This window comes from Plasmodium relictum (assembly GCF_900005765.1).
Source record: "Plasmodium relictum strain SGS1 genome assembly, chromosome: 12".
Lineage (NCBI taxonomy): Eukaryota > Apicomplexa > Aconoidasida > Haemosporida > Plasmodiidae > Plasmodium > Plasmodium relictum.
In genome coordinates, this window is record NC_041690.1 from 1,835,880 (window position 1) to 1,862,542 (window position 26,663).

At 19.1% G+C, this 26,663-nt stretch overlaps 7 protein-coding genes across 7 annotated transcripts; 4 read left to right on the top strand and 3 right to left on the bottom strand.

Annotated features, from left to right (window-relative positions):
* Positions 1–85: 85 nt before the first annotated feature.
* Positions 86–5,303, bottom strand: PRELSG_1246800 (phosphatidylinositol transfer protein, putative; the record flags this gene model as incomplete). Its single annotated transcript, XM_028678274.1, has 4 exons — positions 86–155; positions 256–321; positions 399–517; positions 642–5,303. 4 exons carry the CDS (start codon positions 5,301–5,303, stop codon positions 86–88), a joined length of 4,917 nt encoding a protein of 1,638 aa, XP_028534580.1.
* Positions 5,304–9,204: 3,901 nt separating this feature from the next.
* Positions 9,205–10,578, top strand: ApiAP2 (transcription factor with AP2 domain(s), putative; the record flags this gene model as incomplete). Its single annotated transcript, XM_028678275.1, has 1 exon — positions 9,205–10,578. One exon carries the CDS (start codon positions 9,205–9,207, stop codon positions 10,576–10,578), a length of 1,374 nt encoding a protein of 457 aa, XP_028534581.1.
* Positions 10,579–11,849: 1,271 nt separating this feature from the next.
* Positions 11,850–12,584, top strand: PRELSG_1247000 (conserved Plasmodium protein, unknown function; the record flags this gene model as incomplete). Its single annotated transcript, XM_028678276.1, has 1 exon — positions 11,850–12,584. One exon carries the CDS (start codon positions 11,850–11,852, stop codon positions 12,582–12,584), a length of 735 nt encoding a protein of 244 aa, XP_028534582.1.
* Positions 12,585–12,877: 293 nt separating this feature from the next.
* Positions 12,878–14,116, bottom strand: PRELSG_1247100 (N6-adenine-specific methylase, putative; the record flags this gene model as incomplete). Its single annotated transcript, XM_028678277.1, has 1 exon — positions 12,878–14,116. One exon carries the CDS (start codon positions 14,114–14,116, stop codon positions 12,878–12,880), a length of 1,239 nt encoding a protein of 412 aa, XP_028534583.1.
* Positions 14,117–15,406: 1,290 nt separating this feature from the next.
* Positions 15,407–16,566, bottom strand: PRELSG_1247200 (conserved Plasmodium protein, unknown function; the record flags this gene model as incomplete). Its single annotated transcript, XM_028678279.1, has 3 exons — positions 15,407–15,507; positions 15,591–16,208; positions 16,497–16,566. The coding sequence occupies 3 exons, from the start codon at positions 16,564–16,566 to the stop codon at positions 15,407–15,409; spliced, it is 789 nt and encodes a 262-aa protein (XP_028534584.1).
* A 1,531-nt stretch (positions 16,567–18,097) lies between these two features.
* PRELSG_1247300 (conserved Plasmodium protein, unknown function) lies at positions 18,098–20,812 on the top strand (the record flags this gene model as incomplete). The annotated part of the gene is made up of 1 exon (XM_028678280.1): positions 18,098–20,812. One exon carries the CDS (start codon positions 18,098–18,100, stop codon positions 20,810–20,812), a length of 2,715 nt encoding a protein of 904 aa, XP_028534585.1.
* Positions 20,813–22,239: 1,427 nt separating this feature from the next.
* On the top strand, positions 22,240–26,541 carry PRELSG_1247400 (conserved Plasmodium protein, unknown function; the record flags this gene model as incomplete). Its single annotated transcript, XM_028678281.1, has 1 exon — positions 22,240–26,541. The coding sequence occupies one exon, from the start codon at positions 22,240–22,242 to the stop codon at positions 26,539–26,541; it is 4,302 nt and encodes a 1,433-aa protein (XP_028534586.1).
* Between the last annotated feature and the right edge of the window lie 122 nt (positions 26,542–26,663).

Below are 26,663 nucleotides of genomic sequence, written 5' to 3' on the forward strand. Positions count from 1 at the left end.
AAAAAAAAAAAAAAATATGATAAAATGTTTACTTCTTTTTATTAATATATATGTGGAGAAATTTTATAAAAAAGCATCTCAGAAATTAAATACTTCTATTTTTTTGGTATTTCTCTTCAATTATATGTGATAATTTTAGATAATCTGAGCTTAACCTAAAAAAATTATAAAAATAAATTAATTTAAAAAAATATATTTTTTTATTTATATACTTATTTAATTAATTATTTTTTTTTTTTTTTTCCTTTTATTTACGTAGTTGAATTTTTTATATTCTTTTTGTGTGTCACATTTATTCGAATTTCTTCTATGCTACTGAATCTGGAAAGACAAAAAAAAAAAATTTTAGTTTTTGATACTAGTGAAAAAATAATTTAATATTATTCATTTTAATATACTCTTTATCTTCATTAAGTATTATTTTATCAAAAACATTCCCCCTCAAAATATCTGTAACTGTTTCCTTTCTTTTAATAACTCCGAAAAATTTTCCTTTATACTTCGATTTATCTATAAACTAAAAACGAAAAAAAAGAAAAAGTTAATGAAAATATCATTTTCTTATCTTAGTAATATTGTTATTTAATAGTAAAGATTATATTTTTTATTAATTCAATTAAAGTATTTTATAAAAATTTTACCATTATATCAGCACAATTACCCAATGAATCTTTGATAACTAATTTATCACAAAAAGAAAAACATAAATGACCATGCAAAATATTCTTTAAATATATATTTGGATATCTTAAATTTATTTGATAATTATTGTCGCTTTTTATTTGAATTTCGTTATCAATAATTATTTTAATTTCATCAAAATCCCCCAAAGTTGTTAAATTTAAATCAGAAATAATTTTTGCTTTTGATTTAAAATTTTCTGCAATCAAAAAGAATGATAGAGGTATACTGCTTTTCATTGTCATACTGACAGTGGAATGATCAAAAGAACATTCAAATTTTTCATTTTGTTTTGATAATATAAAAGAATTTGAAAAAGTATAATACAAAAAATTTAAAGATTTCAATAAAAGTATAACATTTGAAATAAATATATCGTCAGAAAAATCCAAATTATTCTTAGAATTATTTATATATTTATTCATAAGATTTATTTGTTGAATTTCATATAAACGTATATACTCAATTATATATAAAAAAGTTTTAGATAAATTAATAATAAAAAAAACGTCATCTGGATTTTTTATTAATGATATATATTTACTATTAAGGTAACCATTGTAAGTTAAATCATAAATATAATTAATGATACTTTTAGAATTGTTTTCATTATTCATATTAAAAAATATTTTCTTACATATGTCCTTTTCAATTCCCCTTTTTTCTATATGCAATAAATTGTTTTTTGTTATTTTATCGTTACAAATTTCTTCGTATTCATTATCTCTGCTTAAATTTTCAACATTGAATTTTCTCCAACTATTGGAAGATGATAACGAATTAATATTTAAGCATCTAGAAAAATTCAAAAGGCCATTAAAAAGATAGGATTTAAAATTATAACAAGTAAAATAATTTATTTCACATAAATCTTGATCTTTTTCTTTTACTAAAAATATATCGAATCCTTCCATATCAACATACTTATTATGAAATTTTTTTTTAAAATACTTAAATAAATATTTTGATTTAAAAAGAACCCAATAGAAAAAAATGTTCCTTATCTTAACAAAAAACGTATCTACATTTTTTCTATTGTCATAAATATTAAAAGTATTTTCACTGTGAAATGTATCCATGTTGCCAATTTTATTTTTCATCAAATTATTTAAATTATTAACCTCACTATTTAAATTATTTAAACTACCGTTATTTTTACTATCATCAATATTATTATTATTACGATGAATTGATTCTGTGTAGTTTTTATTAGTTCTTAATTCCACATAACTTATATTATTTTGATTATCTACACTGATTATTTTTTTCTTTATATTTTTATCTTCCGTCTTTTTTGAAATATTATTGTTTATTTCGTTCAAATAATGAACAATCTTTTTATTCCAAGAGAAATTACTATTATATATTTCTTCATTAAAATTTGACATACGAAAAAATTTTTTTGCATTTTTATTAGTATACTGAATAAAAACATATGAACGCATATATTCATTTTCCTTATTATAAATATTATTATTAGTGCATTCACAAGTATACTGACTATAAAATGAATTTCTGGGTTTGAACAAATCTGAAAACATATTCAAAAAAAAGTTATCGAAATATATATTAAAGGAGCTAAAAGCATAATACAAATTCGTTTTTTTAGTTTTAAATAATTTTTTATTAGATTCTCCTAAATGATATTTATTATCACTAGCCAAAAATGCCATCAGATAATTAATGTTCACAGGAACATTCACAGAGCATCTATATATATTATTAAGGTAACTGGAGGATATGTTTTTATTATAAAAAAATATAAAAATACAAAAAAAAAAGAAAAACAAAAAATAAAAGATTGACTTAAAATATATATATAATGTTATAAATGAATACAAACAAGAGAACATAGAAAAAATATTAAATATAAAATAAAATAAATCAATATTTTTGTTTCCACTATTCATCTTATATATAGATAGATTCTTAATATGATCTGTTAATTCTTGTAAACTATTTAAATTTACTTTGTTTGTGTCAATATTCAAATTATTAAAAAAACTTTTTATATCATCATGAGCTAAATCATTATTTAATTTAATTTTTTCAACATTTCTCCAATTACTAAAATATGATGTTTTATTTTTAATGTCTTTTAAACTTTTACATTTTACATTAATTTTTTCTTCATTAGATGGCATTATATTTTCTTTTTCTTCATTACCATCATGAAAATAAACTTTATCAAATTTAAAACTATCATTTTTCTTATATAAATTAAAAACTTCACTATTATTATTATTAAGATTTTGATCTTTAGAGAAGTTATTATTTCTTTTAGTATTTAAAGAATTTTCTACTTCATTTTTTATTATTTCTTTATTAAAAATATGTTCATTCTCCTTAAAAATTATATTGTTGTGTTTCATATAACTGTCTTTATTATCTTCTATATGAATATTATTTTTATAATTAAAATTTTTGCTATGTATACTATCATATTTTCTATTTTTGCATATTATTCTATCTTTATTACTTTCTTCATTTAAATAATTATTATTGTTAAATAAGATTTCATTATTTGTATTTTCAATACATATATTTTCAGTATTTAAAATATCCTTATTCTTAAAATCAATTTGTTCATTTCTTTTATTTGTATGAATTTTATTTTTATTTTCTATATGTACATTCTCTATAATATTATTTTTTTTTATTGGTAAATCAAAATTTTTAGTATTACTTAACTTTAGTTTACTTGTTTTTTCCTCTCCCATTTCATTTTTCACATTCTCATTATTCAAGAGAGTTGCCATTTGAATATCTATCATACACTTTTTTGTTTGAATTTCATCATCTGAACTTAAATAAACAACGTTTTTAGAGTAGGAATTTATAACAAAAACACTACTTCTTCCTTTATATTCCCCTATCCATTGTATTTGAGCGTTTAATAAATCAATTTCTCCTTTTAATTCACTTTTTTTGTCATTTAAATAATAGCACAATTTGTTATTTTTTATAACAAAATATCTAAGTTTCCAAGAGTAAAACATTCCATCATTTAATCTATATAAATACTCTCCGAATTCATTGCTATCACTATTTTTTTTGAAAAAGAAAAAATTGTTTGATTCATCTTTATTCTGTTTTTCTTCATTTTTTTTAATTTTATTAACATTTTCTATAAATTGGTTTTTATTTAAATCATTTTCTTTTAAGCTATTTACTTTTAAAATAACTTTCCTAGAACTTACAAAACTACTTTTTGACGTAGTATTTTCACTACTTGAAGATGCTTTATCATCTGCTGAGAATTTCATAAATTCCTTTTTCTTTGGTTTATTAAAACTTTCGTTTATTATACATTCCTCTTTTTTTTTCTTTTTTTTTTTCTCTTTCTTCTCATTTTCACTTATATTTTTTGTGACTGTATCTAAATTATCATTATCGGTGTTTAGTGAATGTGAAGATGTCTTTATTAACTCCTTTTCGTTCTTTATGTTACTTTCTTTTTTGGTATCCTTTTGTAAAGGAATATTATTATTATTTACGAAAGAATTATTATCATAACTATTATTATGTATATTCATATATGAAACTTTGTTCAATGATTCATTATGGAAGAAATTTTTTGTATCATTTTTGTTGCTGCCAATAGTTATACTTGTGATGGAACTGCTTGAAATTTTTTTGTTTTCATAAATATGTGTAGTAGTTTCTTTACTATTTAAATTATCTAAGTTATTATTATTTATATTATCAATATTATCGCATTTATCTATGTTTTTTTCATTATTATAATTTGTTGTAGTATCACAATCTTGAACCTCTAAAGACTTTTCTTCATTATTAACTTGATCCCCATTATTTGATTCTGATTCATTCCAAAAATGATTAAGTTTTTTCTGAACATCTTTTTCAATATTTCTAATATCTTCAATAGTTAAATCAAACCATTCATCAATCCAGCAAAAAGCTTTTCTATGATATTTTAAAATGTTGTCTTTTAAAGAACTAATAATCCAATTTTCAATTCTTGAACAAAAAATTCCAAAATAAGGAATATTAATAGTAAATAATTTATAGCATGTCATAATAGTTGTACTATTCTCTTTCCATTTTTCATCTAATTTTCCTCTTTTAGCCTTTTCACTATAAAATAGGGAAGGATCTTCTTTTGGATTATAATCCTTATATGATACTTTATCATTTACAATATCTATATAAATAATTTTCCTTAATGGTAATAAATCTTCTGGTATATTTAATGCATTATCTTCTGTGTTAAAACCCATGTGATGAGCTGACTCGACTTGAATTTTTGCTTTTGGAAATCCACTTGATTCATAAACTGTTTTTAAATAAGGATAAGAATTCCAAGACTTCTCATCTAGTATGCAGTATTTAGCATCAATAAAATTTAGCAACCATTTTGGTAGTTTATTCAGTAAGTTTATTCTTTTATATGTATATTGCCCTGGTAATCCATTATCATTTATATAACTTTCGTTTTTTAATATAACTATACCCTTTTTAGATTCATTTTCATTCTTTTCTAAGGAATTTAAATTTTTTTCAGAGTCTTCTAATGATGCTTTCGCAACTAAATATAATTGACACAACTTATATTCTTCTAGTGTTAAAGGCATTGCAAGCCTAAATTCAACTAGTTTCATTTTTAAAAAAAGATCAATTTATCTTTCTCTCTCTCTCTTTATATATATATATTTAGGTGTATTTAAACAAGTAAAGAATGTATACATTTATTTGAATATTTTTTACTAAATAAAAAAAAAAATTCTTTTTTTTTTTTAACTTTACATTATAACGATGAAATTATATTTAATTGCAAAAACCTTAATATAATTTTATTCAATAATATTTTTTGTTATATAATAATGAAAAAGTCTTTTTGCATAAACAAAATAAAAAAGTTCATTTCTTTTTCTATTGTTTATTTATACTTCTATCTTATAAATTTTAGTAACTTTATAAAATAATATTTTCTCAATTTTTATCATAATTTTTTTCACATTTTATAACACAGTTTTTAACACAATTTTTTTTTTCTCATTTTATTCTTCTTCATTAGCATATATTTTTTTTTTTCTTAAGTATACACAATTCTTATCTTTTTTCTTTTGTTATTTTAATCTTATATTTAAATAGTTTTTCTTTCAATGTTTTTTTTTTATTTTTTTTTTTTTTTTACTTTCAAAATTAATCTATAAAAATTTTATATTAAAAATATTAATATATCTGAGTACAATTAACATTTTACGTTTATAACAATTTAAAAGTAATAAAGAATCATGCTATAAATTAGAATTTTAAGAATAACTAAATTAAAAATGTCACGTGTATATTATTTTTTTTAAATCATTCTGATACCTTTTACTTTTTAACTATTTTTAAAATAAAAATATTGTCCTATTATCTTATTTCAACATTTTTCTCTTTATAATTATTGATGTTGTAATTAATATTTTTGTTTATATATATATATTTGTAAACGCAAAATTTTTTTTTTAATATAAATTAAAAATAATATATATATATATATATATATTTATATTTATATAAATGTTTATATCTTTGTATTATATATTTATATCTTTATATTATATATACATTTATATAAATACATATATATATATTTAAAATAAATAGTAATATAAAGCAAATATGAAATATAAAAAATAATAATTTAATTTTGACTTTATATATAATCAATGATATTTATCAGTTAAAAAAAAATATATACACAATAATTTGTATGCATCTTAAAATTAAGAATTTTCCTTTTTTTTCTCCTAAAAAAAAAAATTCAGAAGAATTTATTTATATTTTTTTTACATTAATATAATGTTTAATTATATTACTTAAATAATAAAAGAAAAAGAAAACTTCGTTTACTTTATTTCTTTAATTATATTTTTATCTTTAGCATTTTTATTTATTCTTTTTTTCTTTTTAGTTATTTTTCTCCATAATTTTTTATAAATGCATGCATATTTATTTTTAAGAAAAAGCGAAATCTTTTTACTAATATATTAATTTAGATAAAAGTAGGAAATATAACAAATGAACGTTCATTTAAAATTTTTTTTTTTTTAATTATTAAAGCGTTTTATTCAACTAAAAAATGGAGAATGAATACTTTGAGTAATTTTTACATAAAGTAAATTAAAAATATATATATATGTATATATATTTATACATCAAAACTAAAATGCTTTTTGTAAAATATTCTAGATATCCTTTTCTTTAGTCTGTTCTTTTTAAGTATATATCTTTTTTAATTAAATACAGTTTTTTATAAAGTATTTTGATAAATTTAATATATCATTTAATAACAAAATAGCATAATGTGGATATAATATTATATGAACTCTAAGAAAAATATTTTTTGGGATAAAAACAAGATAGAAAAAAAAATTTTCTGATTTTGGACTTTTATTTTACATCAAATTTTAATTTTTTTAGTAAATAAAGTTTCAAAAATAATGTAAATTATTTATATTTTCCTATAAATTAATTTATATTAGGTAAAAATTATATCACAATTTTTTCTACAATTTTTTTTTATAATATTCATAAAAATGGTTTAAAATCTCGTACCTCTAAAATCTAATATAATCCCTTTTCTACTTTAAGACCATTATGAATTGTATAAAATTATTTTTCTATTTTTCTTTTTTTTCTATTATTAAAATGTTAAATTAAAAAAAAATTTCGTATAAAAAATAGTTTTTTTCTTATATTTTATTCCAAAAAAAATTTCATGCTACTCAAAATTTTAATTTCTTCATAAAATTAGGAAAAAATATTATAATATTTTTTTTTAATTATAAGAAAAATTTATGCTTTTTTTTTAGTTATATTTTAATAGGTGTATTTACCCAATTCTCTTCAGATAATCATAATTAGAAAAAAAAAAAAAATAGCTTTATAAATTATCAAACAAAAAAATGTATTATTTTTTTTCTTTTTATCTTAGATTTTTTTTTAAATTGAATTAGAAAGCAAAAATAAAAATATTATTTATGTATATATACGTAATGATATATTGTTCATTTGCATGAAAAAAAAATATATATTTAAAAATAAACCTAAAGAGTAGAAAATTATATAAAAAAAATTTATTTATATGCATTTTTTTTTTTAATAGTAATTTTATATTTTTTTAAGTTAAAGTATTTTCTATAAATGATACAAACGTTATTACATTTATCAAAACTTTAATATATATATATATATATATAAAGTATTTATTTTATTCTTTTTTATTTCCTTTTTTCAACCGAAACAACAATTCTATACATATATTTATGACAAGAATTTTTTTAAAAAGTATAACTAGTTTAATTTTATTATTATTTTTTTTTTTTTTCATTATATATAATAATTATACATGTTGACTGCATTTATTTTTTATAATATATTTTCTTTTTAACGATAATTAGTGTTGCAATCAAGAAAAGTAATGCTATAATAAAAAAAAAATGAAAAAGAATAATAAATAGAATTTTTAACTTTTTTATTTTTTATCCTTTTTATTTAAAATTCAGATTCTTTATATGTTTACTATTTTGTTTTCATTCTAACTTTATTGTAGCTTATTTTATTTTTATTTTTATTCTTTACTTTTTTCTTTTTTCCTTTTTTTTCATTTTTTTTTTTTTTTTTTGAATTAAGGTGTTGTAATGCCTAGATAAAATTGTTTAACATGAATATTATAGAATAATTATAAAAATTAGAAATTTTAATTATAGACAATATTTAATTATAAAAAAAAATTAAATGACATTTTCTACAATTAGGGAAGAATATTAAAATATTTAAGAATAATACATATTTATGATTTTTCTATTAAATTTTTGTTAATTTCTTAATATATGAATACATATGTTTCTTAATTAAATATATTTAATTTCATTAAATTAAAAAAGAAAAAAAAAATATAAGTGTTGTAAAAATGTTTTATATATGCCTTCGAATATTTAATTGAAGTGTTGTTGCTTTTTTTATTTAATGTTTGGAATATACATTTAACCCTTTTATATATATATTTATATATTTATTACAAAAAAAAAAAAAATAAAAAAAAATAATTTATAATATCACATCTATAAATTTTATGGGATGAAAAATAATTAACATTTTAAAAAGTTTTAATTAAAAATTTTTTTTTTTATATATTATTTTTAAATGTAATTGTATATTTAATTTTTTTTTTTTTTTTTTATTGTTTTATTTTTATCTTTCTTTTTATATAAAAGCTTATCTTTTCTATATTATGCTGTGTGTGCGTTATAGCGAAAAAGAAAAAAAAAAAAAGCACACACATATTCTACATTATTTTATATATGTATATATATATATATTTTGAAATAAAAAATTTATACGAGTCTATAAAAAAAAATATTAGTCTTTTTTTTAACTAAATATATTTTTAGTTAAAGAATACATAGAAAAATATAAGAATATATACATATATAAATATATATGTACTTAAGAATATAAATGCATATTTAATTTTTTATTTCTCTTTTTTTTTTTTCCTTGTTGTTTGTAATGAGTATGAATGATATATGTGAGAAAAGACAATCATGTTTAAGGAAAAAAAGAAAAATTGAAAAATGCTATAATGTATGGGAAAGCATTTTTAGTAAAACTATCGGCTGTAGCAAAGATGAAATAAGAAAAAAAGTTGCTAAGAGAAAAAGAGATAAAGAAAGATTATTATCAATTTTATATGGTAGTGTGTTTAAAGGAAGAAAGTATCTATTATATTCAAGAAAGTGGCGAGGAAAAACAGTAAGTGAAATAATTAATCAAGATAAAAGAAATTATTTGAATTTGAAGCATTTAAAAAATGTAGACAATAGCTATTTTTGCAAATTAGCAATTGGTTATGTAGACCAAAATGATAAGAATTATTTTAAAAAGAAAGGAGAAAATGTATTTATGAAAAATGATGTAAACAATATGAAAAAAGTTCAACCCAATTTTAATAATGCGACTAATAAAAGAAAAGGAACACACATAGAAAAAAATGGCACAAATAATGATATAGAAGAAGTATATGATAGATTAAACTTTTTAGAAAAAAGGAGTTATAAAAATAAATACAAAGATAATAATAATTTAAGCATAAATTCCCCCTATAATAACCGTTTACCAAATGATAAATCATATGAAGATAATTCAGATGAGAGTAAAGTAGTGAAATATAAATATTTACCTACTGGAGTTTTTTATAGTAGAGTATCAAAATCTTTTATAGCTAATTGGATAGATGATAAAACAAAAAAACAAATTAAAATACCATATAAAATATCTGAATTTGGTGTTGAAAAGTGTATGATTTTGGCTATATTATCTAGAAATTTGAGAATAAGTAATTTGAATAATGTATTAAAATATTATGATAATTTAACATTAGATCAGAAAGAAAAGATGTTACAAGCGATTAGAACAACACAAAAGAGTGAAAAATTATTCAATGATATACTAAAACAGAATAATAAAGATATTACTAGTATAATAAATAGTAACAATATAGCAAATAAAAATAATGAAAATGAGCAAAAAAACATATCTTTAAAAAAGAATCTTATTGAAAAAAAAAAAATAAAACAGTCATATAATAATTCAGAGAAGTTACCAACGGGAGTATACTTTTATCAAGGCTCTTATGTTGCTAATTGGTGGGAAACTAATCAAAAAAAACAATTTAAAGTTCCATTTAAAATATCTGAATATGGAATAACAAGAGCTAAAAATTTGGCAATAATTTCTAGATTAATCAGATCATCGTCGGCCCATGAAGTTAATTTACTTTTAACTCAAATGGAACAAAATAAAAGTATTACAAAATTAAATTATACTACTATCTCAAATTTAGCTTTTAAATATATCAAAAACCAACCAAAAAAAGATATATAGCATTTGTATATATATATATATTTATAATATTCATTATTAGTAAATGATTTATAATTCGTAATGTGCTTTTAATTAATATATTTGTTTACATTTTATATAGTTTATAAATAAACAAATAAAATAAATAAAAATAATTCATATATATGCATAGAAGCATAGATATATACACATGTGTGTGTATACTTTAAAATAGGTTAATATATAATATAGTATATTTTTTATTTATGTAATTTTGAAGTTGTATGTTTACACAATTTTCAAACAAAAAAAAAAAAAAATTACATATTTTATTCTAATATTCTTTTAATTCGTCTTTTTCTATTTTTTTTTTTTTTTTATGTATGTATTTATTATTTTATTCTTATTTTTTTTTTCTTTCATTTACATAGTCTAAAATAAATTTATAAAATTTTTCTCTTTTAAAATATGCTTATAAATTTGTACCATTTTTATTTTATCTATAACATGAATAAAAAGCTGTAATGAATACATATATATATTTGATAAGTGTATATATTTGCTTTTTTTATGAAATTTAAAATTAATTTTTTAAATGTATAAACCTTATACGTATTTAAAATTTCTCATTTTACACTAGATTAAATATATTTATAAATTTCTACATTCTATTTATAATTAAAAGGAAAAATGTATTTGTATAACCATTCATTTTTTTATTTATATTTTTTATTTTAATTAGTATAAAATATACCATGAATATCTTTTCATATTTTAATTAATTCTTAAAAATAATTAAATTAAATAATTCTCTGTAATTATTCTTTAATATTTATTTGCTTTTTTTTTAACACTAATTTTATAAGAAAATTTTCTTTTTCAAAAAAAGTGTTGAGTGTATTAACTTTTTTTTTTTTTTTATACTATACTGTTTTATAATATACACATTTTTTTTAACTTTTAATCCATCAAAATAAAAATATAGTATAATAAATAAAACTAAAGAAAAATTGTATTCTATAAAATTATAACTTATTTTTAATGCTAATTAAATATGACTTATATATTTTAAAAATTTTAATTTTTTTTTATATTTTAAAAAATACAAATGTAGCAAAATATCATAATAATAGGAGGTAATTAATCTCATCCTGTGTACACCATTTTATAATACTTTAGTCTTAACAGATAAAAATTGAGAAATATTTATTTACAAATATTTTTTTTTTTTTTTTAATATTTGTAATATATAAGAAATAAAATATAATTTTATAATACCAAATAATATTTTGTCTATATTTTTTTTTTTAAATATGGAAGGGTTTTTAGAAAAACTTAAGAAAATATCTGAACAATATAATAATTTGTTGCTAGAAAAAAAAATAATAGACAAAAGAATTGCAAGCATAGAAGAAAATATAAGTAAATATGAAGAAACAAGACAGAAATCCATAAAGGAAGTAGAATTTAAAAAAAATCAATTATTAAAAAATAAAAATAAGCATTTAATAAAATGCCAGAAAATGGAAGAGTTAAACAATAAATTGAATGAAATATTAATAAGAAAACAAAGTATTGATGATGAAGAAGAAAAAAAGATAGTAAAAAAGCAGATTGATATGGTTAACAACACATATGTTTTGTTAAAAAATGTTCAGAAATTAAATGATGTAATAATAAAAAATAATGAATATTATAAATTAATCACTGATAAGATTCATAATAATGGCTTTCATAATAAAAAAACATTAAATATATTAAATTGTTTTTTAAATAAAAACAGAGCAAATATTCAAGATAAAGATAATGAAAATACTACAAATAATTTCAAAATAATACCAACTAATGAAACAAATAAAAATTTAATTTACTTATTTTCAAAAAGTCACACAACATTAAGTTTAGAGAAGCAGCAGTTCTTATTTGTACTATTAATGAATGTTTTAAAAAAAATTTTAGATTTAAAAAAAGACATTATATACGATAAAAATATATCAAATGATATAATTCATAATTTTTTATATGAGAATTATATATCATTACAATAAATTTTTTGGAATATCATTTTTTTTTCAATTTATTTGTAAATGTAATTATACCATATATACAATTTTTTAATTTCTTTGACTTTTCATATTTAAATATATGTTTTTTTTTTTTTTTTTTTATTGTAAGAAATTATTTTTTGTAGCATTTTAATTGTTTTAATTTTTTTTTTTTTATTGTTTTTTACAAGTTTTGTGAAGTAATAGCTCTAAGTATTAGCTATGAAAATAAAAATAAATATCACTTTAATAAAATAAAAAAAAAAGAGTATATATTCTTTTTTTCTTATTATAAATTAAATATATTTTTCTTGTCGACGCTGTTTACGATTATAATGTAAAGGATAAAATTCTTTTTTTTTTTCATTTGAAATATATTTGCCTGTGCTATTTAAGACATACAACGAATAATAAGTTCTGCCAAACTTTCTGTTTCTTAAACCAATCAAATTATCAATTTTTTGAGGTAATAATTCTATTTCTTTAGGATATTCTATAAAAATAAGGCTATCATTATGAAACAATTGACTTTTTGATATACTATGAATTAAATTACTATATATGATCTGCTCATAAGGTGGAGTGAAAAATGCCAAGTGAAATTTATCTTGTAAATCAAATTTAAACGGGTTTTTTAATAATTCTATTGCATCTGATCGTATAATTCTATTATCTAAATGACTCAAATTACATAATTTCAAATTTTCATAAATAGTTTTACATGAATTTATAGATAAATCAACAAAAGTCACATTTTGAACGTTTCTAGAAATGCATTCAATACCTAGGTTTCCACTCCCACTAAATACATCAATTACATTTATATTATAACAATTGAATATTCCTAGATGCGTTAAGACATTAAAAATCGATTCTTTGACCTTACTCATCATAGGTCTAGTGTATGTATCTGGAGAATAAATTTTTTTGTTTTTAAGTGTTCCTCCATGAATACTTAAAATTTTTTTTTTTTTATAATTTATATTTACCGTTTCTCTGTATTTCTTTACTTTACAGTATTTATATTTTGATTTTATTTTACTATTAGGCAATCTTTGAATTTTTAATGCTTCCGTTGGTAATCCATAATCATCTTTTTTTATTAATTTTCTTTTACTTTTATTTTCATTACCTTTTATATTTAAACCGTTGTGATTTCCTTCACTCACATTTTCATTTTTCCCATTAATTTCACTTATGCTTTCTTTTCTGTATTCTTCATTAATTTTATTTTTTTTAATATTTTTTAAGTAAATTTTTTTTTTTTTTTTTCCAATAAGATGTAGTGATCTAAATATTTTTATATTGAAACAGTTGTTTTGAATATATCCGTAAAAAGGCTTACCCAAATAAAATACATTTTTTATATATCCACCAATCTTAATATTTTTAACCAATACATAAAATTTATCTATACATATATACTTGTTTTTTATATATTGTGAATAACAGAAATTTTTATTTATATTAAAAATAATAACAAATAAACTGATAAAAAAAAAAACAAGCACTTTAAATTTTTTAAAAAAAAGCATTTGCTTTAACATACGTTTTTTTTTAGTTTCATAAAGTTACTTTTTTTTTTCATATCTTATTTTATTTGGAACTATTAATATGTATGATGAAATTAAACAAAAACAACTTTGCTGAATCATTATTTTCAAAGAGACAAAGATAAAAATTATAACATTTTTAAATATTAAAACGAAAAAAAAGATAATAAATATATATACATTCTAAGTTAATAAAAAAGAAAAAAAAGAATAAATAAACAAAAAAATAAAAATAAGAATAATGTTTAGAATAAAATTATAATAGAAAAATAAAAAAAATCAAGGAAAAAAATTTTAAGTAAAAATTATGTTTTTTTTCTTTTTTTTAAAAAAATAATATATTTTAAAGGTATAAATATAAGGCAAATTTTATTATCATTTATTTACATAACTACTTATATTGATGACAAAAAGAAAAGAGTATTATAAAAAAAAAAAACAGATAAGAACATAAGTATTAAATGATTTTATAATAAAAATAAAATTACTTAGAATATTAAATGTAATAACACAACTGTTATGTAAGTATAAAAAAAGAATTATGTGAATAATAACAAGAAAATACTATTAAAAATAATATTCAGATAAAGCACATATAGTTGAAATTTTATATGACTTTCGTAAATATCGTTTCTAGAAATTTTATACAATGGTTTTTTTCCTTTTTTTAATCTTAATTTTACATTATTCTTTATGTTTATTCATTAATTTTGAACTAAATAATATTCAAAAGAATTTGTTACTTAAAATGTATTATTTAAAGGAGGATTTCATTTTATATATATCTACACAAGTATTCTTTTTTAATAAATTTTTTTTTTTTTAAATTTTTTCTTTATTTTTTAAAAAAAAACATTTTTCGTACAAATAATTATGTTTTATTTTCTTTAATTGAAAATAATTTTATTCAATAATTTAAAACATGTATTTAAGTTTCTTTTTTAAACATAATATTACTTTAAATTTAAACATATTTAATATCTCTTTATTAATTAATTTTTCTTTTTGTAATTTTGTGACTAAATACTATTAAGAAAAACAACCTAACGTAAAAGTTAAATACAACTAAGTAAAATTTCACATATATAACAATTTTTATTTACAGATACATTTGTATGACTAATTTTAAATATTAAAAAAAAAAAATAATGCACTAAATTATTAAAGCTTTAAAATTTATATTTTAATTGAGAGAAAAAAAAAAAATTTAATATAAAAAATATACAAAATACTAAAAAATATTAATTTGTAACATTATTTAATTATATGCTTTTAAAGTCTCTTTATGCTAAAATACCCCGCTTTATATCTTCTAAAACTGTTATCGAACTTAAAATATATATCTCCATAGAGTGAAAATGGAGAAGAAAAATCTGAAAAAAAAAAAAAAAAAAGAGAAAGTAAATAATTACATTATATATAGGAAAATATTAAAAATGAAAAATAAATGAATTACAATTTCTAAAGGCAATTATTTCATAATAAAAAGTAAAAAACAATCCTGGAACATCCGTAGGAACAGCAATTACTAATTTTTTTTTTCCATTTAAAAAATTAAATTTTAATTTCCAACTTGGAGGTTTAGGGTTATGTTTAAATACTGTTAATTTAATAACATTTGTCAAATATCTGGCAATCTTATCAGATATTTTGAGATCATAGTGTACCACCACTTTATTATTACCAAACAATTCTACATTAAAAATTACATCAGTATATTGTGCTTTAAACTGGGAAAAAACGATATTAACATCTGAAAAATAATTTTTAAATGAAAATGTCTCACTTTCATACTTTTTTTTGTATCTCCTTTTTAATTTTAAATAATGGCATAAAGATTTTCCTTTATTAAAATAACTATAAAACAGTTTCCATTTAAATTTTTTTTCAAGTTCTTGATTAATATTATAATGTGCTTCTAATCTATAAGAACCTTCTACATCTCTTTCTTTCAGATTATATGATTTTTTATATGACTCTTTAAATTTATCATATTTATTTTTTATCTTCTTAAAAAACTGCTTTACTCCAGAAGGTTTTTTGCTACTAGAACTTCCATCAATACATTTTATAACTAAAAAAAATAAAACAAAATACAGTTTTTTCATTTTTCTTTTATAAATAAAAATTATATACTATCATAATGTAGAAAAAAAATAATAATTAAAATGCTTATAAAAAATTCTTAAACTACATATATTTCATATTGGTAAAAAAAATCAATTTTTTTATCTATTTTTTTTTTTTAATTCAACTTTATATTAAATTTCATCCCTTTATTTTACCTTTTTTTTTTTTTTTTTGAATACAAAGTGATTCAGCACTTAAATGCACATAAATCAGAATTTACATAAAAATTTACTTTCATAGCACTCATTTCCAAAATTCAAAAGAAGTTGTATAATAATAATATTAAAAATAAAATTTTTCATTTATCATGATTATTTTATTTTTAGAACTAAACAATATAAAAAGAAATTCTATTTCGTAAAATAAAATTGTTATTATTTATTATTAAAGTATATACATATATATGTTGTTAAATGAACTACATATGTTGTCTAATTTATTATTAAGTTTAATTTTTATAAAATAGATATACATAATTTTCTATAATTCTGCAATATTCATTAATCTAATTTTTTTTTTTTTTCCTTACATTCATTTTTTACATAATTTTATCAATTTCTATAAAAATTACTATAATTATAATTTCATAATTACTAAGATGTACATACTATTTAGGAAATGCATATAAAAAACAATAGAAACTTAAAAATTCCTTCATATAACTGTGAAGATACATTAAAAATACATATTCGAATTATTTTACTAAAGTCATTTTTTAAAAAAAAAAAAAAAAAATTATCTTTTTACTAGAAAGATAAATAAATATTTTTTTTCTAAAATGAGAGTATTCTGATATTAATTTTTTTAAATTGTTTTTCTTTTTTTTTTTTAAATCCTCATATGGTTATATTATTCCATTGTTTCTAATAATATAAATATATACGTTTGAATAAATTAATATATGTATATACTTGATCTAAACCACTAAAATATATTTTATTTTTATTTTCTTAAATTATAGAAAATATCGCAATACATTAGTAGTATTGTTTTTTACCCATTCTTACGTAAATATGAGATAAAAAATTTTTAAAATGAAAATTTATAACAGTTAATTATAAAGTTGTCATACATAAGAAAAAATAAATGTATATTTATTACTTCTCTATCTTGGATTAGGTAAAAAAAAAATTGAATACTTTGGTTTAAATTTAAAAGAAAAGGAAGAAATGAAAAAAAAATTCATGTAAATTTTTTCAACAACTTAAATCAGCCCTATATTAATTGAAGAATTACTTATTCAAGATAATAATATATAATTATCTATCAAAGAGTATCAAAAAAACAAAAACTCTCCCTAGCTTCATTAAACGCTAGTAATTAACCCTTTAAAAAATTAACAATTTTTAATTTTTTTTCTTTTTTTCTTTCATATTATTAAACATAAGATTATTAAATATAATTCTTTTTCATTTTTTTTTTATTTATGAATTAATTAGAGCAATATTTAAAAAGTTTTTGCATTGTATACATATTTTTTTATGATTATTTTTCCATATTATCTTCAATTCTTTAATTAAAAATTTTTTTTTTTATTTCATTTAAAATTTATGTAGAATTTTTAATTATCTATTAGTTTTTAATATATATTTTTAAGTACTTACAAAAATTAATATGCATGTGCTATCATTTATTTTATGTGTTCTACTTCAAAAAAAAAAGTTTAATATAAAATTAAAAATTTTTTATTAAAAAAAAGAAATATGTAAAGCCTTATAAAATAAAAAAAAATATGCTAGATTTAGCTTACTCTTTTTATTTATCCTTGATTACATTTAATAAAAATTATTAGTTGAACTTAATAATAAGTTATTAACAGAAAAAATAAATAAAATGAAAAAATTTTTTTTTTTTATCTTCATTTTAGTAATAATATACACTTTTGTATATAATATTAGCAATGCTCTTGCGTCAAATGAAAAGGAAAAATTAAAATTAAAAAAAAGCAATGATACAAATGTATCTATTGTAGTTTTTAGCATATCTAATGAAATGCTTTATATTAACCAACAGCATTTTGCAAATGTTAAGAAGTTGCAACATATTCTTCTAATGTGTCTTACATCAGAAAATAAAAAACATATTTTAGATAATCTAGGAATAGAAAGTATAAAATTATCATTATATGAGAATTTTAAGAAAGAAATATATAAAAATTTAAAAATTTTTTTTCAATTCATTAAAAATAATTTTGATTACCTGAATGAAGTTATAAATAAAGAAAAAAAAAAAGATAAATTATCACAGACATATTACATTGAAAATGATAAATTATTAAATTTATTGGAAAAAGTAATGAACTTTGATAAAGAAAATAATTCCATATATATTGAAAAATTACACCAATTCAAAAATGTAATGGAATGTGTTAATGTATCTATATCAATGAATTTAGAAAATGAAAAAAATCCTATAGTTTTAATTATGAAAATAGATGAGAATAATAATAATATTAGTATAAAAATAGATAACAATTTGTCATCAGAAAACATTAACAGTATCAGAAAAAATGAATATCTAAATACTGACAAAATTCAAATTCTTCAAAATATATTGTATCCATTGAAAACAGGTAATTTAATTTTGAGAAGTTCTAAAAGTTTGAAATGGCCTTTGAAATATTTCCGAAATTTATGTTCAAGCAATAATTATAAAGTTGCCTCAGAAAATTGGGTTAATTATTTTTATGATCACAACGAAACACTATGCCATGTAGAAACATGTGGTTCTGGTGATTGCTTATTTTTAACATTAGAATATTTATTAAGTGAAAATGGAATAAGAACATATAATATATTTACAAATGAAAATATAAAGGAAAGCAAATTTATTAAATGGTACGTGGAAAATATAAAGTCTCCAAACCAAAAAAAATTTAATGTTGTTGACTTAAGATATATAACTACCTATTATGTTATAAAATATTTCCCAGGATATTCAAATGAATATGACATCGATGAGTCATATATAAACGATAAATTAGATTTATTGATAAATCTTGAGTTCACAAATTATTATTTAAAAAAAGAATCAATTTACGAAATGATACAACATAAATATGAAGGAGACAAATTAAAAGGAAATGTATTTCTATCAACAATATCAGATTTTTTCTCTAATGTTTTACCATTTCATAATATATCACCTTCTTATAATGTTAATAACAATAATTATAATGATGATGACTATAATGATGATAGTAATTATAATGATGATAATAATTATAATAGTGATGATAATACTGATAATAATAACCAAAATGACGATGATTTTAATAATAATAGTAATAATAATAATAATGGCGATGATTCTAATGATAGAAATAGCAATAATGACAATGTTTCTAATGATAAAAATAGCAATAGTGGCAATGTTTCTAATGATAAAAATAGCAATAATGGCAATGTTTCTAATGATAAAAATAGCAATAATAATGATATTTCTAATGATAAAAATAGCAATAATAATGATATTTCTAACAATAAAAATGGCAATAGAGATGATGATTATAATAATACATATTATAACCGAGAATGCACTGATAGTTGTAATAATAATTCTTTCCTTTCTTATGATAATAATAAATATTATTCAACGTTTTTACCAGAACATAAAAAAATTTTATCTTACGATATACAAGATGAGATTATAAGCTCAAATGAAAAGGACACTATTTTATTAAGTAAAAATAGAAATATTATAGATTATAATGAAAATAAAGATACTAAATCAATCAATAACGCAGAAAGAAAAAATTATGAGGATGAATATGAAGACATTTTACATGACATTGATGACTTTGGTAACAGAATGTACGAGTTGATTTTTTTTAAAATAGTTTCATTATCAGATAATGATTTAACTTTAGATAAATTAAAAAAAATTAACAAAAAAAGTTTAACAAAATTAAAAGGAACAAATCTGAAAGTGAAAGTTATTGGATCTCATGTATTTATGAAGAACATTGAAGAAGGAATTATTCTTCCATTTTATAATTTAGATAATATAAAAAATAAATTAAATAATCCTTTTAGTAAAAAAAATTATGCAAATAAAGATTTGCATGTTGTTGTTATAAAAACGACTTTTAATAAAAATATAAAAAATAGTAATGGAGTAACTACTAGAAGTTTGTTATTAAGGCATGACGGAGATTGTATTTCTTATTGGTCAATAAAGAATAATAAATATCATTTTACCAGTGATAACAAAGTAATTCAAACTAGCACCTTTCAAGAAAAAGCATCAGCTTTTTTCTATGAGAGAACAAGAACTGGTCAAACTCATTGGGGAGATGAAATTGATTATGATGCATTTCAAAAAATGTTTAACATCGGTTTAATTACATTTATAAATAATAGTACTGAATTTTTTTTTTCAAAAGATACTTTTAAAGAGTATGAATTATATCTTTTAATCTATTTTTACTCAGATATTCATTTTGAGCCTGGAATTCACATAATAGTAAAAGGAAAAAATACAAGTCTTAATTCAGCATATAAAAAAAATAAAATTCCTCTTTCTTTCTTAGAAATAATTAAGAAATAATTCGAGAAAGTGAGCAAAATAGTAGAAACTCATTTAAAAAAAAAAAAAATTAATTTAAAAATATATATATAAATTATAAAGGTATAATTGTGAATTGTTAATTAAAAAGGATTATAAATATATCTTGCTGTTTTTCCATTTTGATTTTTAATTATAAATTATACTTTTTTTTTTTTAATTTTTCATAGTTAACTCTTTATTTTAGTTTTTCTTTTAGTTTTTTTTTCAATAAATATTTGTTACAAAATTTTAATGTAATGTATTTTTGTCTTTTTTCTTTTAAATTAATTTTTTGTGTAAAACTTTTAAAGGAATTATTTTTTATAGTCATTATAGCTAAATATATATATATATATTATTTATTTTTTTAAAAGCTTATAATTTTTTTTTTAAATTTGAAAATGAGAATTCTGAAGTTTCTAATAAAGAAAAAATTACTTTAATCCTTCATTTCTTCTTTTTTTTTAAATGATTAAACATTTTAATTAGAATTTTTATTATTATTGTTTTAATATATATATAAAGTACTTTTAATGTGAGGTGTTTTGTGTTAATTTATTTCCTTACATACGTTAATTTTATTTATACTTTTTGAAAATTCAAGCGTGAATGATCTATAAGGTTCTATGATAAGTAAAATTTTTTTTTATTTCTATTTTTATATATACCTTTTTTTTTTTAATTGTTATCTTTCTTTCAATCAAACTTTACTTCTTTGTAATGATCATGCATAAAGTGAGATATTAAATTTTAGCTATTAAAAAACTTAATAAGAATAATTGAATAAATAACATGATCTTATTACTATGTAAAAAAAGGAAAAAAAAAGCAAGTTGGTGCAAAAGACAACATTCTCGAACACAGATTCTTTTATAGAATTAATGATATAATTTTGGATGTCGATTTTTTATTTTCTTTATTGTTTTAATTACAAGATAAATATCATAAATAAAATATTTGCATAATTTTCAATTTCTTTTTTTAACATATTAATTCTTACATATTATTTCTATACTTTTTAATTTATATATTTTTTAATATGTCGAATACATTATTCAATATTTACTTGACGTTATTTGACATTATATTTACGTGCTAATGCTTTTTTAAATAAACAAATATATGGGAATGAAAAAATTAAAGAAGAATCATATATAATTCTCATAAAAATGAAACTAAATATACATAAATAGAATCAGGAAAATTATATATATATATCTTTATTTTAATACTTTAAATCATTTTCTTTTAGTTTTGCAAATACCAAATCTGCAACATCTAATAAAAAATAAATAAATAATTATACTGTTTTTAATTTTTTGTAAATGTTTTTATTTTTAATTATAACTTATAAAAAATATATTGTATAATAATAACCATTTATAGTAATAATTTAGAGACACAATAACACCTTTTTTTTTAAAAAAATGAATAAAAAGAAAATATGTTTTTTTTACATTTCTATATCATTAATAGTATATGTGAAATGTATATATAATATAAACATTCCTATTTCTTCGAATGAGAAAAAAAAATTAGATTTATTCAAAGATTTTTTATATGATAATCCAAATAATATAGAATGTTATGCTTTTATGGATAAAATTCTATTTAAATTAAAACATGTATTTAATTTGCCTAATTATGATTTAAATATAAGTGAAACTAATATAGAAACATTGAAATTCTCATGTATTTCTTTAAAAGAACTGTATATAGAAATATTAAGAAATTTTGTATATAATAAAAATGATGATCAAAATGATGATTTAATTAAATATTCCAATATTTTAAAAAAATTTCTTAAAAAAATTTATTTTAAATTAAATGGCAAAAAAGGAGATAATATTAGTATTGGTAACGATGTCCTAAAGGTATTAATTTTTAGATCTCTATCGTTTATGAATGATTCTAAAATTGATATGCTAAAAAATAAAGATATTTTAAAATTTAGTTTAGATATTTTTGCAAATTATGTATCATATATTGCAAATGAAAACGAAGACTTAAAAGATATTAATAAAAATACGAGTGATAGATCTCAAAGAATCTTTGCTGATAACTTAAATTCTTACAAGAAAAATATTTTAACCTATTTTCCTCATAGAAGAAATATACAAATATTTTTTTTAAATATGAATACTCTAGAAGATTTAACAAAAATGTTTTATAAATTCTATACTCATTTTACAAATAAAAAGGTAGTAGAAAAAGAAGTAAGCTCTATACAAGCATTATACTTTATAAATGAAATATTGAAAATTGCTGAAAATATTAATTTATGTTTAAAGGAAAATACTTTAAAAAATATCATATACACAGAAGAATTTTCTAAAAGTATTCAAAATGCTTTTAAAAATATATGTGAAAATATGTCAGAAAAATTGCAAATTAACGGGTCTAAAGATGAAGTAATAGATGCATTAACAGAGGGATTAATTAAAATCTTAAAAGATATATATAAAGATAATAAAAATTGTAAAAATCCAATAAACAAAAAAAATATAAGTTTCAAAGTACATAAAAAAAATGATATAGACGGATTTAATGAGGATAAAAAAATAAAATTAGTAGAATACAATGATGCAAATGCATCTATTGTAGTTTTTAGCATATCTAATGAAATGCTTTATATTAACCAACAGCATTTTGCAAATATTAAGAAGTTGCAACATATTCTTCTAATGTGTCCTACATCAGAAAATAAAAAACATATTTTAGATAATCTAGGAATAGAAAGTATAAAATTATCATTATATGAGAATTTTAAGAAAGAAATGTATAAAAATTTTAAATTTTTTTTTCAATTCATTAAAAATAATTTTGATTACCTGAATGAAGTTATAAATAAAGAAAAAAAAAAAGATAAATTATCACAGACAGATTACATTGAAAATGATAAATTATTAAATTTATTGGAAAAAGTAATGAACTTTGATAAAGAAAATAATTCCATATATATTGAAAAATTACACCAATTCAAAAATATAATGGAATGTGTTAATGTATCTATATCAATGAATTTAGAAAATGAAAAAAATCCTATAGTTTTAATTATGAAAATAGACGAAAATAATAATCACATTAATGTAAAAATAAATAATCATTTATTAATTGACAATATTAATAAAAAAAAAAAAAAGGAATCTATATATAGAGATAAACTACTTAAAAATTTACTGAATACATCAGAAATAAACAGTTCATTTTTTCAATTGCCGTATATTTACAAAGCTCCACTCTATTATTTTACTGAAATATGTGATAAACGTAAAGAAAAATCTCCATCTGGCAATTGGATTCGTCATTTTTCAAAATACAATGAAGCCATATGTCTTGTACCATCGGATGATTCTTCAAATAAATTGTTTCCAGCTTTAGTAAGATCATTAAAAATGAATAACATAAGTAAAAATAAAATTTTAGAAAACATTATTTCAGAATATGAGCCTTTTCTTAAGTGGTATTTAACTAATATAAAATCAGAGAAAGAAAAATATTTAAATGTTCATGATTTAGCTATTTTTGCTACCATGTATGAATTTCAGTATTTTCCTGAATACTCTCATAATACTTCTATTATACGGTCACAAAGAAATTTTACGTCTTATATTGAACATGAATTAACAGAACTTGTTTATTTAAAAAATGAATATTTGGAGTTAAGTAGAAAAAGAAAATTTACAGAAAAAAAGGAGTTAATGAAAGAATTTAATCCTGTTTTTCCTCACGCTTCATCTAATACTCCTTCTATATCTTCTGCTTCTGGTATTTCAACTCCTTCTTTCATATATTTTGAACCATCTGCTCCTCCTTATTCATCATCTGATTCTATTAATTCAACTGCTTTCACATATCCTCAACCATATGCTCCTCCTTCTTTAAGATCTTTTGATTCCTTCAATTTTTCAATTCCTCAATCCTCTAGAAATTTTAATACATTTCATCCTACCATAGTTTCCTATAATCCTTCTTCATATACTGCTTCATCATCTCTTTTTTCTAGAAATTATCAACCTTTTTCTTTTAATAATCCTTTCGACTCTCCACATTTTTCTCATTCTTCTAGATCTCAATTCAAACCAGTTCGCCCATATGATTTCCCTATTCCTTCCTCAACTACTACTCTCTCTGAATCCTTATCAAATCCTACTTCTACCGCTATTTCTACTCCTATTGATAATGCTTCCCCTAATCCTTATTTGAGCAATACAATCGTTAGTACTGATACACCTTCTGTTACCGATACTATTATTTCGAATACATCTCCAGTTCAAATTTCTCATCCCACCTCCTTAAATTTGCATCCTACTACGTCAAATACAACTCTTAATTCTCCTACTAAATATAGTATTACTCCTTCTTATCAATCTTTCTCTTCTTCTCCTTCTAGTGTTATTATGAATACTTCTAATCTTAATGAATCAAATTATGAAAAACTAGGAGCTAAACCCAAGCATAGATCTTCAATTAGGGCTTATAAAATAGCAAAAAAAGAAAAAGAAAAAGAAAAAGAAAAAGAAAAAATGCAAAAAGGGAATTCAAGAAAAACAAGAGAAAAAGAAAAATATGCTCATAAAATAATTGGGCCTATGAGATCCTCAAGTTTTGAATCTGCAATAAGTGCGTTTACTGATAAATTTAGGAAAACAGATAGTACTAGTGAAAAGGGAAAAAATAAAACTATGAAAATTAAAGGAGAATCTTCAGAAAATTCGGATGATAATAAAAAAGTAATAAAAAATAAATTGAAAAACAAAAAAAGTAAGTCAATGCCTAAATTAAATGATTTGGAAATGGATAATTTAACAGAACCTTCAAGTGTTGAAGGAGATAAAAAGAGTTTTCAATTCCCAAAAGAAACTTCTTTCGCTGAAGTAAATTCAAATATAAATGTGAATATAGGTTCAAATCCTGAACAACGTATTTATGAAAATGTTGATGGAGAATATGAAAATATTTTAAAAGATATAGATGAAGATGGTATTAGAACATACGAACAGTTAGTTATATCGGAATTATCATTACTCGAAGGTGTTGATATAAATACGATAACTTATATAGAAGAAAATATAGATTCCTATAAATCTATAAATGATTATAAAACTGTAGTTATGGGAACCCAACTATGTAGTTTTCCGTATAAAATAGGAGACTTTATAAAGTTATATGATATGGATGATATGATAAAACATATAAAAAAAGTGTCTTCTGAACCTAATAAGCGTAAATATTTTATCTTAAAAAGTAATTCTTACGGAAAACAGATAATGAATAATAGAGGTATTATTACAAAAAGTATTCAATGCATTTCAAAAAATGTCACTATAGGTGCATACTCTATATGGAATAATGAATTTCACGTATCTAATAATGGAATGGTTTTAAAAACTGAAACTTTAGAAGAAAAAATATTAGCTTATTATATTGAAAGAATGTATTGGGGATCTAATGGTTATTTATATAACGATGACATAAATGCCTTACAAGCTATTCTTGATATTGGTTTAATTATCTTTGAAGATGGGAAAACTGAATTAAATATAAATTCTGCAATTTATGGAAAATACAGAATTTCTCTATTATTTTATTCTATAAATAGGTTTTATTTTTCCTTAGTAAATCATATTGAATTAGTTGGTGGTATGCAAGTTTGCCATACTGGTTATATGGCTAAAAATTTGCCTAAATCTCTTACATGTTTAATAGATGATAAGAATAACACATGAAAATTTTAAAAAAATTCAGTAAGAAATATATATTTAAAATAAAGAATATAACAAATGAAAAAAAAAGGAAGAATTATTTTTTTATATTAATTGAAGTCATAAATATATATATACATTGGTTA